An 18,585-nucleotide genomic window follows, 5' to 3' on the forward strand; every position below is an offset into this window, starting at 1 on the left:
GTCGGGGTCAGGGGATAGGACCCGCCCGAGGGCCTGCCCTAGAGATGTTCTCGAGAGCCAACCCGGGATCAGCATGGATGTCCCCCCTTACCACTGCCATCCGTGGGAACTTGCGTGTCGGGCACTAGCTTTCCTTGTTCTGTTTGATTGGGGTGCCCAGTTTGCCATGGCACTCAGGTGACCTTTGGGCTGCTGAGGAGGGAAGGAGCTGGCCAGTATTAGAGGGCTCCATCTGTGGTTGGGCTTCCCTGCGAGGGTGGACATCCTCTCGGTGGTGGTCAGTGAACAGGCCAGCCAGGCCTCCACAAAGCGTGTGCAGTCCTGAAGTCTCTGCCTGTGGCCGTCTGGAGACAGCGGACTCTGTGTGCTGAAACTTGGGGCTGGGGGCACAGGGAGAGACAGAGGAAAGGACCCGTTCCTGCCCCAGGGATGCCTTCAGATCCAAGGACAGTGGAAACACGGGCAGTACATTAGGGAAGCTTCTGAATGTTGGGCACAGACGCGTTTCTCTTCCTCTGCGGGGGCTGCTGAGGCTGACGGGGGAGGCTGGCCCCGGGACCGCTGCCCTGCATAGGAAAGTATCCCTCGCAGCAGTGCAGGGAGCCACTAGGGTCCCCAAGGTGCTCAGGGGACCATGTAGTGTTGAGAAACCAACTTGGGGTTTATTGGGGCCACACCACAGGTGATCCAGCTCCTGGATTGCATCCCCTGCCCTCCCTTCCCTTTATTCTGAACTAGAATCTAGATTCTTCACTTGTACTATAATATTTCCCCCTCCCACATTTTGTTAAACTTTGGAAACTATTAAAAATTTTAAAAAACACACACACCAAGAAAGAAAAAAGAAAGAAGGAAAAAGAAAAGAAAGAGAAAGGAAGGAAGAAAGGAAAGGAGAGAGAAAGAAAGAAAGAGAAAGAAAGAAAGAAAGAAAGAAAGAAAGAAAGAAAGAAAGAAAGAAAGAAAGAAAGAAAGAAAGAAAGAAAGAAAGAAAGAAAGAATCCCTCCAGGAAGCCCTCCTAGAATGGGCCTCCTCCTTGCCCTGTCCTCCCCCTGTTCTGTCGGGTCCATGCCAGCACGACTCAGGGGGCTAGAGAGTCCAGCTGCGTCGTGGAGCTGGCCAGGCCAGCGAGGCAGGCTGTCTGAGTGAGACTTCTGGGAGCAAGCCAGGAAGCTGGACCATCAGACTCCGTCAGGATCTCTGGCTTCGCCCCTAGTACCTGCATTTGATTTCACGTCACTCCAGACTTGAGCCCAGCACAGAGGCTGGAAACCCTAGACGATCAAGGTCCATCCGAGGGGCTGTGGCAGACCCCTGCTTCCTGCTTGACTGGGGCTGGAGTGCAGCTGGGCAGAGAGGAAGACCCGAGCTCCCCTACGGGATTCTGAACCTGTTTACACAGCACAGGAAGTGGTGTGGGCTGATGGTCTGGACCTGGAACGACCTGCATCTGCTTTACGCCTCCTCTGAGAGGCTTTCCGGGATAGCCTGCTTTCAGAGTGAGGCTCTCGGCGCTTCCGGGTTCCTCCAAGTCTTCTCAGTGCCAGGAGGAGGGTTGGGGTGGATGCCGGTGCTCTGCCTACAGACTGGCTGGGGTTCCTCTGTGCAGCCGCACCGGGGAGAAATAGACCCTTCCGGAAGTGTGTGTCCCTACTACCCACTAAAGTGCCCTGCGCTGGGCCAGAGAGATAGCACCAGGAATAAGGCGCTTGTCTTGCAGGCGGCTGGCCCAGGTTTGAATCCCTACACTGCATGTAGTTCCCTGAGCACCACCAGGAGTGATCCCTGAGCACAGAATCAGAAGTAAGCCCTGAGTACTACAGGGGGTGACGCCCCCTAAATAAAAAAAGTACCCTATTGCCTTTAGAGGTGTCCAGAGCCAAGTCCACGAATGGCCAAAGTTTGTGAGCAAAGTGGGTCAGAGCACTGGCCCCAGGCCCCTTGTTAGTCCACAGAAACACACATCCTTGGCCCCTCAGCTCTCCTCTCCTGGGGCGGCGGGTGGCACACATGACGGACTCTGGGGGGCTGGAAGAGGATGCTAGGACCCCGGCGCTGAGGAGAACCCCTGGACTGGAGTGGGGGGACTCGGCTCTGTTCTGTCTCCACTTCTGAACGGCTCCGGGTCCTCACTCCACATCATTGATGGCTCTGGGGAGCTGTGACTTGCAGGGGCCAAGACTGGTCATGGCATCTGAGTGGGTGTCAGCGGGATTGTCATCCCTCAGCCATGTCTCAGGAGCTGGTGTTCAGGAGCCTGTTCTGTCACACCAGCTCCGGGTGGCTGACCTCTCTTCTGGCTCAACTGCTTCTGGGTTCAAGCTGGAAGTGACGGGCGTAGTCAGCCGGGTGGTGAACTGCTGGTTTCTGGGGGGGAGGGGGGCGTGTTATGAGGTGTGGTGGGCACACACTGCAGCCCAGGGCCAGAGGCAGAGGGGGCGGGTCCTGGTGGCCCCCTGAGCCGGCACAGTCTGGTCCCCCTGCTAGTTCCTGCACCAAGTACTGGTGCAAATGCGCCGGGTCTGTGAGTGTGGGCGTGTCTGAGTGTGGCGACCCCGGCACCCCTGAGGGCTGAGTGTGTGAGGGGTGTGGCGGCCAAACGTCACTTCCCTGGACCCGCTGGGTGCCGCCCCCTCTCAGTTGTCCATGCCATAGGGACACCTTGTCAGTGAGATCGTGTGCTGAGTCTTCCCTGGTGTCTGAGAAACTAAGTCATTCTGCCTGGGGGGGGGGCGCAGCCGGAGCCCACTTGCTTGCGATCCCACTTGGATTCGAGTCCAGACTCGACTCGTGTCCAGCTTGACAGAAACTCCCTGGACTTCGTAAGGATAAGGACTGAAGGTCACACTGGAACGCCCCGTGGTGCTCTCAGGAGTGGCGAGCTGTGAGAGAAAGGCACCCTGGGGGCACCCGGGGAGGTGTGAAGGGGGGACCCTCCACCCTAGCACAGTGCCCAGGTGTGGTCAGCCCAGAGCCCAGAGCCCCAGTGACTTCTCGCCGGCATGAGGGGAAAATCTAAAGCACTGTCCCCGGACAACCTCCCCAGGCTGGAGTGGATTTCTAGTCAGTTAGTGGTCACCAATGTCAGTACGAGGGGTTCGGAGAAGCCCTCGGTGGCTGCAGCTTTGAAACTGGAAATCAAGACCACGCTGAGTGGCATGAACAGGAGTGATCAGGGGCCAGAGACGGGAGTGGGTTGGAGGAGTCAGACTGAGGGAGGAGGGCAGCAGGGTGGTGAGAGAAGCTGCCGGCAAACTTGGGGCCCAGAGGCAAGGCCCAGTGTGCTGGGAGCTGTATGTGACCTGGTGGCAGGATGCAAGAAAATCACATGACACCTTCCTGGAACCCAGGACTGGAGTCGCACGACAGGAGGGGACCCTCTAGAGTGGAGCAGGGAGGTGGATGTGAGAGACATTTTGGACTTTTTTTTGGGCAGGGGAGTTTGCAGCCGCACCCAGCAATGCTCAGGGGTTATTCCTGACTCTACACTCAGAAATTACTCCTGGTGGTGTTCAGGGGACCATGCGGATGCCAGGGATCGAACTCGGGCTGACCACATGCAAGGCAAGCACCCTCCCCCCTGTGCTGTGGTTCCCGAGTGAGAGATGTCTTGGAAGGGGAAGGGCCCATCCTTAGGGAGGGAGCGGGGGGCGGGGGCGGAGAGCAGAGAAGCTCAGCAGCTGAGGCCAGGTACGAGTCCCAGAGGCTGGCTGTCTGCATCGCAGGGCAGGAAAGGACACGAGAGGACAGTGGAGAGTCAGGCCCATGCAGAAGGCCAGAGCCCTGGTGGAGGGGGGCTTGAAGTCTGGTGGGTTTCCCCCCAGGCCTGGTGTAAGACAGAGGAAGCCTGAGGGTCTCTTAGCAGGTGAAAAGGCAGGGCGGGCAGCCGAGCTCTAGGCCTCGGGACATGCCCAGGGCCAGGCCTCGAGAGCCTGCAGAGTCGAGGGCAGCCCTGCCTGGGCTCAGGGAAGGCTCTGGGGCTCAGGGCGAGGACAGCTGCTGGCTCAGGAGAAGACGGTCCGAGGGGCAGAGAGAAGTCAGAGGGTTGGGCTGACGCCGGCCTGGGGGACAGGAGCGTCCTGCAATGCCCAGGCTGCCTCTGCCCATGAGAGTCAAAAATGTGTCACTTCCTGAGGCCCGAGCTGGCCGTTGAACTGTGCACTGGACCTGGACTCCCGGGAGGCGAGTGGAGTTTCGGGGTTGGCGCCTCGTACATCAAGCAGCAATCGAGTAAACCGAGGGACAGCTCCCAAGGGCACAGGTGCTGCGAGGCCCGAGCCCCGATTCTCCTGCGTGTGCGTCAGGCTCTGCTGCGGGCCAGGAGGAGGGTCAGGGGACAGGGCAGAGAGCAGAGCACTGAGCAGGCAGCCTGCCGGCTCTGCAACCTGAGCCAGTCACTTAGCCTCCCCTGCCTCAGTTTGTGCATCTGTAAAATGGGACAATAATAAGAGCTCTCACCTCCTGGGGCCTTTGTGAGGATTAGATTAGATTCAGGGGGGCCCGGGACACAGGCTGGGACACAGACCTTGTGTGCTGGTCCCCCAAATTCAATCCCTGGTTCCTTGTGGCATCTAACCATTATTAGGCTACCTCTGCTGGCCAGGTGTCACCCAGAGTGGTCTCCGTGTTGTGCCCAAGCACCGCTGGTGCAGTTCCCTCTGCCTCTTGCCTTCTCCATCCCCCCAAAATTTAAGGCAAAGTACTTAGAGGAGTGGGAGCTCACGGAAGGTGCTGGTGTCTGTAGTCCTGATGCAGCACATGGTCCCAAGGGCTGTGATGGTTTGGGAGAGCAACTCTGCCTGGCCCGGTCCCCCGGAGGGCGGGGGGCCTGTCTGGGGGAGGTGGCCTTGGCTGGGCAGGAGCAGCGGCTGGAGACCCTGGGCCGGGGGAGGACAGGGGTGGATAGGAGAGGGGTGGGAGGGGCCCACCCATGCCCAGACCTCTCCCATGGGGCCAACAGTTGGGGCCGGGGAGTGGAGCTGAGGGAACGGGGTGTTTCCAGACACCGTGAGAAGCGCTGAAGGGTTGGAGCGCGGAAGGGAGTGCACCCTGAGAGAGCGGGGAGAGGCCAGCGGGAGCAGGAGTGGACGCTGGCCGGGGCTTCCCCATGGCATGCAGATAAGTGTCGCGTTCTTGTTGGACTTACTGGCAGTCTCCGCCATTCGAGCCCCCTCTGTGTGCAAGGTCTCGGCTGAGTGCTGGAAGGTTCTGAAGGCAGTCTCCCCACCCAGGCAAGGCAGAGGGTGGCACAGCTCACGCCTACCCCGTGAATAGTGAGAACTAAGGCCTGGGGCCCCATGAAGAGGCCCCCTGTGCCCGCCTGACCTCAGGGGCTCTGCGCCTCCCTATGGTCCTGCTCTCCCAGGGGCCACGTGCCGGCTCCAGCATGACTCTGGATCTTTCCTCTGATCCGTCCTCGCCAGAGCCTTGGTTTCCATGGCAGCTGACTCAGGAGGCGTCACTTTTGTTCTCTGATCCATAGAAAGCAGAAGGGCAAGTGGCCCTGCCTGCCCCACGCCCTTCCTGAGCGGAGCCCGAACCTCGCCTCATCCTACGCCATCAGCCCTGGAGCTCTGGGCACTCCAGCCCCCCCCCCACCCCCCTGTGCGCCTTCAGACCAAGTGTCCGTCCCCTTGGCCAGGTCTCCCCCACTCCGGGCAGAGGTGACTGACGGGACGGTGAGGTGTCACCTGCCTCCCGGGCATCTCCGTGAGTGGAGGTGGCACAGGGAAGGCACTGAAAGGGCACACTGGCCCCTGCAGGGGCACAGCTGCGCTGCAGGGACAAGAGGAACCGATGGGCACCGGGGGCCGGACTGCAGGAGCCTGCTGGGCTTGCGCCATGCTGGGCTCCGCACCCCGTTTACACCCGTCCATGTGGCTCCCACTTCCCTCACCCGGGCCCTTTGCGGGGAATCAAGTCCCTGACCGGCCTCGGGCTAATCCCCAGCCCCCTCCCGGCTGTGGCCTCTGGTCGGCACCAACACCAGGCCTGGTGCTCCAGGGTCTCTTCCTCCTCCTGATGCTTGTTCTGCTCGCTGGACCCTCCCCCCTGCCTCTTTTCTCACCTCTGACGACGCCTCTTTATTTTCTGAATTCTGGCAGCAGGGTAGTAAGGCCCGCGGGCTGCTGGGCATCAGCAGGACCGTGGTCATGCCTGGCCTCTCCTCACCTCCCTCTCCTCCCCCTCCTCCTCTTGCTCATGCCTGTGCTTCCGCCGCCCCTTCCCCAGCTTACACCAACAACCAGACGGACATCGCCACCCAGGGCTGGTTCATCGGGCTCATGTGCGCCATTGCCCTTCTGGTCCTCATCCTGCTCATCGTCTGCTTCATCAAGAGGAGTCGAGGGGGCAAGTACCCAGGTAAGTGGTGGTGGGGAGAGAGCAGGGGGGTGCGGCCAGGGGACAGAGAAAGGTACCTGGTTCCCTTCTGCATCCAGAGTCTCTGGCTGTGGCCCCACCCTGGTCTTTCTGGGTCATACAGTGCTCAGGCCTGTTTGGTGTCTTGTCCAGCCACCAGGCAGCACTTGGCATCACTCACATTCACTGCCGTGGATGCCGGGGGGGGGGGGGGGGGAGGATCTCAGCTTCTCCCATAAATGGGCTCCGTCCCTTGGACTCACCCGTCTGCTCCGTCAGCCGCTGCTTTCAGCCCGGATCCCCTTCGGATCATGTTCCAGGCTGCAGACAGGATGAGAAGCTTCTCTCTTACCCCCTGCCTTGGGGGAAGGGCTGCAGGGGGGTCTCAGAGAGACTCACGAGCCCCTCCATGGGGCGCAGAACAGCCAGAGGCCTGTGTGCCTTGAGAGGTGGACGATTAGTTCTCGGGGGCGCCCCCTCAAGGTCTTTCTCTCGGGCAGGGTTTCTCAACAGGGGACCGCGTGGACCCTTCAGGACTGTGTAAGGGGCCCAAGTGGAAAACCGTGTAAATGGGGTGGGGGGGCACAGGAAGGCCAGAAGGGGCCATGGTCAGTAAAAGGCTGGGAAAGATTGCTCACAACCTCAAGGCCCTCCAGCCCAGACAAACCAAGGTCAAGGTCAGGACCTCGATGCTCTCGTGTCTGGAAATATTGATGGTTTCTGAGCAGGGACAAGAAAACCATCTGTCTGTGGCTGCGGGCGGGGGAGGGTGGAGGGTGACAGAGACAGGATAAAGGATGGCCCCAGAGTGAACCTCACACAGGGCTGCAAATGAAATTGCTTCCTGTGACCCCGTCCCCAAGTTCTGTGACCAAACACTCCCCAAATGCTGCTGGTCCCCATCTCTGCAGATGAGGCCTGTCAGCTGTCCCTAGGGCCCAGCTAGGAAGAGGGAGATGCTGTCCGCTCTCCCTCTCCGCCTCGCTGCTGTCAGGTCCTCGGGCCCCAGAGCGGATGCTCTGTGAGGGGTGACCTGAGGAGAACAGGGAGTTCTGGGTGTGTGGTGTAAGAGTTCGTCCCCTCCTACCTGCTGTGGGACCGACTGTGTCTTCTCCGTGAGAGAAGGCTGGGTGTGGGGAGGTGACCTTCAGTGGGTTCACTGAGTCCCCTCCTGCCCACCCAGGTGCCCTCAAACGCCTGAAAACTCATCAGGAAACCCCCAAACCTTCCTTTGGCAGAAGCAGCACCTTTCTTGGGGCTTCCTTTAGTCTAACTTTCTTGTTTCACCCTAGCTAGAGTTAAGCCCTGGAGGCTTGAATTGACCCCGGGCTTCACCTGGGTAGTCAGGTGACTTATTCCTTCACCTCTCAGTTTTCCTCGCCTCAGATGGAAACACTCCCCAAACACTCCCCAAACACTCCCCAAATAACTATCCAGCCTGGTACATCCAGTCCTCCCCTAAGTGGCTGCCCCTGCCTGTCTCGGGGCTGAGCACGAAGGAGCCTGGGTGGGAAAGTCCATCTTGCCCTCGGGGACGGTGGGCTGTGCCAGATGGAAGGTTCCTGCCCCGGTGTGTGTGGTTGGGGGGAGGTGTCGGGGCAGAGTCCCTCAGTGCACACATCGGGGGCGCAGGGGTAGGGCTGGAGGGCCCCTTGCCAGGAGCTTTGGGGAAACAGTGCCCCACCGTTAAGGAGAGGGGGGGGAGCGGGAGGCGAGAGCAAGGAGGCCCCGGGTGCCACCCCTGGACAGCGTCTCCACTCAGCGGCCAGGGGTCCCCTCTCTCACCGGGTCCATGTCTTTGCTTCTCTGTCCACCAAGTGCGAGAAAAGAAGGATGTTCCCCTGGGCCCCGAAGACGCCAAAGAAGAGGATGGCTCCTTCGACTACAGGTGTGTGATGGCCGAGGCGCCTGCTCGCACAGCGCCCCCTCCTGGCAGGCTGTCCCCACTGCACCCTTGCCACCCCCACCCCCTGGGCTCTTAGGGCCCGCTCCTCCTGACTGTGCCCAACAGAAGTGTCCTCACCTCTGGGGAACTGCGCTGGTCACACAGCAAACAGCTTCCCGCTCATTGGACACACGGTCAGATTTGTCTCTACCATGCCTCCCCTCTCTGAGAAATGAGCCGTTTAAAGCGCTGCCCTGCCCACGTACCGCCCTCCCCTGAGCCTAGGGGCTGGGGAGCTCGTGAGGCTCGAAGGGCAATATCAGTGCGAGGCCACGGGCTCAGGAGCCTGCACAAGCCCGGCGGGCTGCCCGCTAGGCTGGGATGGCATCTGGCTCAGTGCTATGGCTCGAAGCACAGGGGCCCTGCCGTGAGCCCTTACTGGGACTCAGCCAGGATGCTGCTGGCGCCGCCTTGCTCTCCATCGCCCCCCACACCCCACCCCGCAGCCTGGAACAGGACTGGGCCTGTCTGCCCGGGGAATGGGCACGTGCTGAGTCAAGGGATGATGCAGAGTGGGTCACTGAAGGAAGGTGGGCAGGAGGCCCCCACTCCTACCCAGTACTCCTGGGACAGGGTCATTCTGAAGTCATTCTGGCTTCTTCTGGATTCTGGGTCCTGCCCTGGACCTCTGCTGCCTGCCCATCAGTGGCCGAGCAGGAGGCTCAGATCAACGGGCAGCTGAGTCACTGCCCACTGAAGGGCCTGCCTGGTGGCTAATGGACCACGTCCACCATCCAGTCCCCCAGCCCTGCGAGCCCCTGAGAGCAAGCAGGAGCCCCTGTCCGTCCCCTTCCTGGCTGTCAGCACTTCTGCTGGAAGCGGCTTCCCCAGGCTGAGAGCTGTTCTCTGGCCTTCGGTCCCAAGGCTTTGGGCTTTGGAACCCCCAGACCCTTAACGCAGCACACAGGAGGGCCAGGGACTCCCCAAATATGGGCCAGGAGCCTATAACCCACCCCAGACACCAGAATTGCAGCTCCCTCCCCCAAGCCTGTCTCAAGACATGAGGTTAAATATACCTACACCAGCTGCATGATGAACACACACACTCACATGCACACACATATGCACACACATGCACACACATGCACATACACGCACATGCATACACTACATGCATACACACATGTTCATACATGTACACACATATAAACACGCAACATACCGTCTACCCCACAGTTCTGTTAGACTCTGGGGATGGGGTGAGGGTCAGTATCCACCCATCCTAGCGACCCATTTGGATAATCAAGGGAAGGTCTGAAATGCATACACCAGAGGAGTTTCTAGAAGAAAGAAAGGATATAGCCCCCTCCAGCAGCCTGCCCCTGTTCCAGGCCACCCCTGATGAGGCTTATCCTGCCTCACTTCCTCATCTGTTCCCTGTTCCTGGAGGGTCTTTTTCCAGGGGAACACCGGGATTGAGAGCAAGCCCCCCGTCTGCCTGCTATCAAGCATGTTTTCACAGCAAGCCGCTAGCCCCTTTGCATGAACTAGCCCGATCCCTGCCTGGATTATCCCCAAGACATCCTGTGCTGTGTTTCCTTAAACCTCCGGGGTTTGGAATTCTGAGATTCAGTGGGCACAGGCCTTGGGGTCCTGCAGGGGTGCTGTGAGAAAGGTTTGCAGGAGGGGTAGCAGGGGTGCACGTGAGACAGAATGACAGAAGGGGTGATAGGTCTGAGAGAGGAAGACAGGAGGGGTGATAGGCCTGAGAGAGGAAGACAGGAGGGGTGATAGGGGTATGAGAGAGACTGACATGAGGGGTATCAGGTATGAGAGACTGGAAGGAAGAGTGACGGGTATGAGAGACTGACAGGAGAAGTAACGGGTGTGTATGAGACAGGAGGGGTGACAGGAATATGAGAGTGACAGGAGGGTGACAGGGGTAGAAGAGAGAATGACAGGAGGGGTGGTAGGAGTATGAGAGAGACTGACAGGAGGGGTGTCGGGGATATGAGACAGACTGGTAGGAGGGGTGATAGGTGCTGTGAGAGAGACTGACAGGTGGGGTGACAGGAGTATGAGAGACAGGAGGGGTGACGGGTGAAGGGGTGATAGAGGTATGAGAGAGACTGACAGGAGGGGTGACAGGGTTGCACGTGAGACAGACTGACAGGAAGTTTTACAGGAGTGCTGTGAGTGAGGGGCAGGAGGGGTGACAGTGCATGTGTGAGAGACTGGAGGGGCCGGCACAGCCCTACCTGTGAGACCTGACTCCCACCGCTGGTCCCACTGCTCGGACCCCGGAGCTCAACTCCCTTCAGACATGCCCCCAGAGCACCCTCCACACACATACAACTTTCCCAGAGACACATACACACACAATATACAACATGCCTACACACCACAGATACATACCCACACATATATCCCCAAACATACACATACACAACATGCCCACCACACACCCAAAAAACACATCCACACACATATACATACACATACAACATGCCCACACAGACGCGTATTCACAAACACAACCACATATCTGCACGCACATATAGCCACACACACAAAATACAACATGCCCACACATTCACAGACACATATCCACACACATATCCCCGCTCACATACCCCCACGCCCACAAACATGTATCCACAGACGCAACCACATCTCCACACACATACCGCCTCACCCACATCCACACATACACATATCCTCCCACACATACCCCTCACACCCACATCTACAAAATCCCACAACACCCCCCCATATCCACACATCTACATATCCACACCCCACACACCCCACACACACCAACACACACCCACAATACACCCCTACAATTGCTGCGTCTCCACATATATAGCCACTCTCCGCACACCTACACCCACATACCCACACACTTGGACCCCCATATCCACTCATCCATGCGCCCACAGATGCCCCCACACACCTCCTGGGCTACACACCCACAAATACTCTCACACACTTCCTGCGCTAAAGTCCAGGAGTATCCGAGCCAGGAGATGTGAGAGGAGCCTGAGCAGACCCCAGCCCACCCATTCAGGGGTCCCACTCCTGGGGGGCACAGCAGGCAGCGTTGTTGCAGTTCCACTGTCGCTCGGAGCCCTCTGGTCCTTGACTTGCCCACAGGCCACCCGCCTCACCCTGCCCCACTTGTCTCCGTGTGCAGAAAGCCAGGCAGTGAGAGAAACAGCACCACAATGGCAGTGGGGTGGGGGGTGAGGGCGGGTGGGGGTCTTTTTCAGACCCAGATCTCACTCTCAATGGGGCCCAGTGAGGAGGGAGGGCAGAGCCAAGGCCACGCGCCTGGCGCCCCCTCCCCCTTCCCTGCCTGCTCACACCCCAGCCTTGTGGCTGCACCCATGGGGGGAATCTCCTCCACACCAACCTGCCTTCCCCCCCACCCCTTGGAAAACGCTTTTCAGTTTGTTTCGGTCTGATCTGACGGCCACACCCAGCAGTAGCAGTGCTCAAGGCTTGCTCCTGGCTCTGTGCTCAAGAGCACTCCTGGCAGAGCTCAGTGGACCATCACGGGTGCTGGAGATGGAACCCGGGTCAGTGCATGCCTGGCAGTTGCCCCGCCCCCTCCTGCCTCTCCAGCCCTCTGGGCCTCACTTTCCCCCTCTGTGGAGTCGCCTGAGCCCCGCCCGGCAGGAGGGCGCCCTCCCGCACTGCCCCGGGCAGGCAGGCAGGCCGGCCGGCGGGTGGGTCCTGACCCCTGACTCTCCCACAGTGACGAGGACAACAAGCCCCTGCAGGGCAGCCAGACGTCCCTGGACGGCACCATCAAGCAGCAGGAGAGCGACGACAGCCTGGTGGATTACGGCGAGGGCGGCGAGGGCCAGTTCAACGAGGACGGCTCCTTCATCGGCCAGTACACCGTGAAGAAGGACAAGGAGGAGACAGAGGGCAACGAGAGCTCGGAGGCCACGTCCCCTGTCAACGCCATCTACTCTCTGGCCTGACGGAGCCGCCCGGCACAGCCGCTGCTCTGCCAACGGGACAGGGGAGAGGGGAGACGAGGCCGCCGCAGACCTGCCGCCAAGCCACTCCAGGGACATAACAGCGTGGAGGGCGCTGCCACCTGCCACCCAGCTCTCCACACACCCCCTCCCGGTGACCCACCCAGGGGCCCCCCTCCGGGGGTAGCTGGAGCCGGGGCTGACTCGAAGGAGGAGCGGGTGCCTTGCTCAGCCCCTCCACCCTGGGCCCCCGCGCACACGTGCCGTCTCTGTTGGCTGGGGTCCTTCTCGTTGTCCTGATTCTTGCTTTGTGCACCTCCAGACCCAACCTGGCCAGTGTCTTTTCTCTCCTCCGGAGAAGGGTCCCCGGACCAAGGAAGGACCGCTGGCTTCTCCCCTCGGAGACTGCACGCACGGCAGACGGCCGGCTCCGTTGACAGAGCAGAGACGCTGTAGTATTCAAGCCGCCACGCCACTGGCCAATGCCTTTCTCAAGGACGCCTTCTCGCCATACGCCTCCCCCGCCCGCCCGGGCCTTGGCAGCTGCTGAGCTGGGCTTGGCTCCTTCCCAGACAATGACAGTATTTTTGGCAGCGAGAGGGCGGCAGGCCTCCTGGCCTCGCTCTGGTTCAGCAGGGTGGTGCCTGCCCTCCTGCCTCTGGTCCCCACCTGCCCTTCCTCCCTCCCACGTCCTGATGAGCTGAGGGGCGTGGTGGGAGGGAAGAAGGTGCCGAGGGGAAGGAAGTCAGCTTCGGGGGGGGGGGGCGTACACCCCCGGGCAGAAGGAACTGGGTTTGGACTCCCCCGTCGTCGCCCCCAGGAGGCAGGGGAAGAGGGCCACTGCACTGTGCACCCCAACTTTTGGGGCCATGCTGCTCCCAACCTGATGGGGATGCTTGTGATGGGAAAGCTCGGCGGGTGGGCTTTGAAGGGGGCAAAGCACTGCTCCCCGCCCCCTTCTCCAGCCGAGAGCCTCTCCTCAGTCAGTCTCTGGGACGGTACCACGGATTGCGGGATGTCCACAGGGCTCCCGTGCCTGGGGTCCGCACAGCCCTGCAGTGTCCACAGTGCTGCAAGCCGGCCGGGGGGGTGGGGGTGGGGGGAGGGAGAGGGGGCGTGCGTGTTCCTGTTTGCCTTATGCAGCTCCCCTTCATCCGCCCCTTCCCCCACCCCGCCCCGTTCTCAGCCTCCCATAGCCACTCTCCAGGAGCACCGGTGGCCTGAGCCGCATCACAACAGCCCCCCAACCCCCCCCCCCACACACACACACACAGGCCCTGCCACCGTGGCCCAGATGGAGATGGTCGCAGTTCAGGAGATGGAGGGCACCGCCTTCCTCCGTCCCACCTAATCGATTTTCCAAACCAAAGGTACTGAGCCTCCCAGAGAGAGCGCTCGAGCCTCACGCAGCCCTGCTGCTGTTGCTGCCGCGCTCAGCTTCGGGAGGGCTGCTGACCGCACCCCACACCCCCCACACACACCGACCGACCCTCTGCTTTGAGCGTCCAGCTGCTTGCTGGGGGGCCCGGGCAGGAGCAGGGCCGTGTCTTTCAGAGACTTTTATTCAGCATCGTTTGCCACATGTGTAAGCCGCAAAGGTATTAGCAACGCTTTCTCCACCTGGGAAGCAGCGGGCTGGCGGTCAGGCCCGTGGTGTGCGCCCTCCGTCTGCACGTCGGAGGCCCGAGCCCACGACGTCCTTGGGAGCCACAGCCGAGACCCAGGCACCACCCTGCGGCTCTGCTGTTTGGCAGCTCTCACAAAGAAAGCGGGGAGGCCAGCTGAGGACTCTCTTCCAGCCCCTGCCGGGGACCAGACCTGCAAGGGAAGGAAGGAATGCCGGGCACGTGTCCACGTCTGTGGAGCCCCTGAGAGCGGCCAGTTTCCCAGCCCCGGTTCCGTGTACACTGTGTCTGCTAGTGAACTCATCACCCCAGGCCTCAGCTCCGCGGCAGGAGGGACTGGACCGAGATGCCATCGTCCCCGTCTCCCTCTGGACCTGCAGCAGTGACCTCTGTTCCTGTGTCTCAGAGGGTGCGGAGGTGGGGGGTCGCTCAGCTTTTCCGGGTTCTGTTCTAGCTCCCTCGTGGGTGCGGGGTGCTGAAGGCCCCCCTCCAGGCTGTTCTGGCGGCGTCTGGGGGCTTCACATCTCACCCACTCCAGCCCTCCGTGGGGGCCTCCTTCAGACCTGGAGTTTCCCCCCAAGGACGAGGGGCAGGTTCGGGGTGTGCCAGGGTGAGGAGGCAGCTGGGGAGAGGCCGGTCTCTGTGCCAGGGTGCCCGTGCCAGCAAGCACCCAACTCCGCTGAAAGCAGTATTGCCCAGTACTCCCCGCCGGCTGTCCTCTCACGCCACCACCCGAAACACAGCCACCAGTGCCAGGAGGGGCGAGAACATGGGTGCTTGGGAGCGGAGGAAGCACAGGTTGAGGGGGTGCCACTGTACCCCTGCCCACCCATCCTTTCAACCAGGCGGGTGCCCTGAACAGCTGAGCTGGCGGGGCCCCCAGCCTCTTCTCTATGGCCAGGCAGGCAGGGTGCCCTGTTCTCCCTGGGGCGCAGACCTAGAGTCATCCTGGGCACCCAGTGGCACTGACCGGGCGCCCCAGGTTGGCAGGCCATCTCGTCTGGATCTGGGGTGAGGGGCTGCAGCCGCCCTGCTCCACCCCTGGTGTGCTTTAGGGGTCTCTCCCAGCCTCCCCTCACTTTCCTCCTTGAATTGTCCTCCCCCAGGAAGCATTCTGGCCGTCCCCTCACAGTAAGTCACCTGGGGTCAGTGTGAAGAAACCCTCTTAGCCTCCCCTGCTTTCACGTGGCTGCACTGAGACCCAGACTCGCTCCTTTGCTTACACTGCTGTCGTCTCCGAGGGGCGAGCGGTGACAGCCCCTCCTGGGCACGGGTCCAGGCATCTGAGGGTCCGCTGACCACAGGGAGCCCTGCTGCCAGTTACCAAGAGAACCTGCTGCCTTGGCCCAGAGGCAGCGCCCGCTGTTTTCCTGAATGGCCACTCGAGGCGGGCAGTGGAGACAACCAGGGGGATCGGTGGGCTGTCACTAAGGGTCTCAACCCCGCAAGGCGGGTGGAGGTGGCGGGGCCGTGGGGCAGAATCAGAAAATTCTAGCATAGCACAGAGCCCTGGGGCAGAGAGGGGCTGCCCTTCCCTGCCGGGGCGGGGTGTGTGTGAGGACACCCAGTCCTGCCGAGAAATGGGGGTCCTCAGATCCCGGGTGGCTTCTCAGTCATGTCAGTTGGGGTCAGTGATGCGGGCCCAGGGACACCCCTGCTGGTGGCACGTGCTCGAAGCTCACAAAGTGGAGAGCACCCCAGCCTTGCCCACCATGAGCGCCCCCGGCCCCCCAGGATCGGGACTTCTGTTCTGCTTGGTGGCTCGGGCGGAGGGAGGAGAACCCTGGTGGAATTTGTTCTGGCCTCAGAAGAGTGACACCAAGATAATGACTTAGAGTGTGGTGAAGAGGAGACCTGGTGCGGGCGGGCCAGCCCCCCCTAAGCCAGGCGGGAGCACCCTGGAACTCCTCCCTCCACGGTTCCCCGCTGCCTGGCCCACAGCCATGGCAGTGCCCTGTCCTCGGCCCACTGAGGTCTAGACTCCACCCACCGGGCCCAGCCACGCAGTAGTATTGGGGGGGGTGCTCCGTGCTTCGGGGAGCCTCTGCGTGTGCTCGAGTGAGCCTCCCTCAGCCCTGCACAGGGAGGAGTGAAGCGCAGGGCGTCTGTGCAGGGAGAGCTGGAGTTGGCCGCCCCCTGGGGCGAGCACTGTCCCTCCTGTCCTCGGACCTCCTTACCCACCCTGTGCCCCGTCCTTGTGTCCCCCAAGCGGAAGACGCAGGGGGGATGCCTGGAGACCCAGGGGGCAGGGAGAGGAGTGGGTCATGCTGGTGGGCGGGACTGACTGTGAAGCAGAGGGTCCCCCCCGCCTGAGGTGAGGGTGCGGGGGCCTCCCGGGCCCCCGGGACTGCGGGGCTGGACTTCAGTCCATGTGAAGACCTCAGTGAAGCAATAAACACAAACTCTGGACGAAGAGGTCCAGGATTGTGTGCACTACTGTTTCTTTGTCCCCAGCACCGGCCCTGGTGATTCCCAAATGTGATGTCTCAGTGTTGTCCCGCCCCCGGCCCCCCCCCCCCCCCCCCCCGCTCTTTGCCAACTTCAGGCTCCTGCTCTCAGCTCCAGGCACCGGGACGCAGATGCCTTGTGTATGGTCCTGCCCAGCCACAGCCTCCCTTTCCTCCGCTCCTCGGGGTGGAGGGGAGGTGTGCCCAGTGTCGTCATCCCTCCACACACACCACACATCGATCATCTCTTTTCTCCATGGGCTAAATACTTAACCCCCCTTGGCAGACTTGTTCTAACCCCCTCACACCGTCTTCTTTCCTTTTCCCAAGTTATTTTGCATTAACCGATGTCAGCGACAGTTGTGTGTCCGAGGGTGTCACGAGCAGCCTTCAGCAGAGCGGGCTGCAGGGCCACGGAGGACCGTCAGACACGTGGACGTATAAACTGACTGCATGAGCAATGAAAAGGCCAAATTATTCTGATTTTTTTTTGAATCACTGTAAAAAGAAAAAAAACCTGATTTCTTTTGTATAGAGAACACTAAACGTATAATAAAAGTTGTTGAAAATGCACTCGGAAAGGGTGATCTATTCAATTCCTGTAATTGGTGGGTGGGAGGGGGCTAGCAGGGGGTTAATGGTGAGGTGCCAAGGGACCTCCCTGGGTGCCGCACAGACCGTCTTGTGGGCATCTGTGCTTTCACACCCCAGCTTGAAGTCAATCTTACCATGGAAAGCTTGTTGGCAGGATCTGTGCTGTAAACAGAATGATTGACATAGGGACATGCTTGGACACAGACAGATCCCGCAAGCTCTAGGGGCTGGCAGCCCCTGCGGAAGTGCCGCGTTGGGGACAATGAAGCACCCACTGAATCCCCAGCCCCTCCTGTTCTGTGTGTCTGTTCTGGGGCGCAGGGGAAGGCCACCAGCCTCCTCAGGCCCATTTGTCACTGGTCACGGTACAAATAAGGCACTCTCGGCTCCTCTTGCCATTTCGGGGAACTCGGTCAGCAAACAAGGCTGGCTAAGCAGGTGCAAGGCCCTGAGTTCGATCCCCCAGTACCAGGCCCCAGGTCGTACCACCAGGAAGCTCGATGGGCCTCTGAGCACCATAGTAAACGCTCAGGCCCTGGCCGTCAGGCCAAGAACAGTGGGGGCCACGAGGGCAACAAAGAAAGAAGGAAAGACAAAGAACAAAGACCCCAGGTTTGTCTCCCTTCACAAAGCTTCAGAACAGGCCCTTCTCTTTCGGGGTTATCACCGCGGCCATTCAGATGGGACCTTGGGCCCAGTGGCGCAGTGCTGCCCGGCCAGTGTGAGGACGGGCCCTTCCCCTGCTCTGCCCCTCGTGTGCCTGGCATGATGCTGGTGCCAGTACCTTTGGGATCTCTGGCAATTGCCCTGGTGCGGCGTAGTCAAGTGTGTGTGAGCTCGAATCATCACAACCATGAGGGAAGGGGGAATAAATGGAAAATGGATCATTTGTAAAAATAAAGAATGAAAACGAGGCCTCATTTCCTTATGTGACTTGCTGGGTATGTCACATAGCCTGTGTCAACCACCCTCCTCATTCTTTTGCTATGTGGTTATTTTTAACCGGGGGGCGAAGACCACTCCCAGTTGACTTTGCCCTGTCAAGCAGCAGACAAGGCACCCCAACCCCTGACTAGCTCCCGGGCCCCTCCCTGTCCTTTCTTGGAATGTGAAAAAGTGCTTTTGTTGTCACTTGTCTTGGAAACCTGTTTCCTGTGTTCATCTGCACTTCTCCTGGGTCCACATTTCATTTTGACTTGCAATGTCCTGATCTCTGCTCCCCACTTAAAACAGCAGCCTAAAGAAGTTTCTAAAATCTGAATGTGGACATGTCACTTTCTTTAGTTGGAGCCCTCAAGTTGACTACACAAAAAAGAAAAATCTCTGAGCTGGAGAGATAATACAGCAAGGTAGGGCATTTGCCTTGCACACAGCTAACCCGGGCTCAATCCCTGATACCCCATGTAGTTCCCAAACCTCACCAGGAGTGAACCCTGAGTAGAGACAAAGAGGAAAGCTCTGAGCACTGCCAGATGTGGCAAAAAAAAAAGAAAGAAAAATATCTGATCTCCTTAGTTTGCATGTTAGACCTTGCATGATCGACTCTTTCAGCTCTCTAACCTCATTTCTCACCACTCCTCATGCCCACCTTAAATTCTAGCCATTCCAGGCTATTTCCGGCTCCCCTTGACGTGCAGTGATTTCCCATGCGTCTCAGCTTGGGTAATTTAATTAGAGTTAATAGCTC

At 60.0% G+C, this 18,585-nt stretch overlaps 1 protein-coding gene across 14 annotated transcripts in view; it reads left to right on the plus strand.

Annotated features, from left to right (window-relative positions):
• Positions 1-16,877, plus strand: part of NFASC (neurofascin) — a 179,989-nt gene extending 163,112 nt beyond the window's left edge. For all 14 annotated transcript variants that reach the window (XM_055144403.1, XM_055144410.1, XM_055144412.1 and 11 more), the window contains 3 exons: positions 6,230-6,361; positions 8,177-8,246; positions 12,004-16,877. In XM_055144403.1, coding sequence (XP_055000378.1) covers positions 6,230-6,361; positions 8,177-8,246; positions 12,004-12,235 — 434 coding nt within the window. In that variant the 3' untranslated portion in view covers positions 12,236-16,877. The remainder of the gene's footprint in view (positions 1-6,229; positions 6,362-8,176; positions 8,247-12,003) is intronic.
• The last annotated feature ends 1,708 nt before the right edge of the window (positions 16,878-18,585 follow it).

This window comes from Sorex araneus, chromosome 7, assembly GCF_027595985.1.
Source record: "Sorex araneus isolate mSorAra2 chromosome 7, mSorAra2.pri, whole genome shotgun sequence".
NCBI classification, from domain to species: domain Eukaryota; kingdom Metazoa; phylum Chordata; class Mammalia; order Eulipotyphla; family Soricidae; genus Sorex; species Sorex araneus.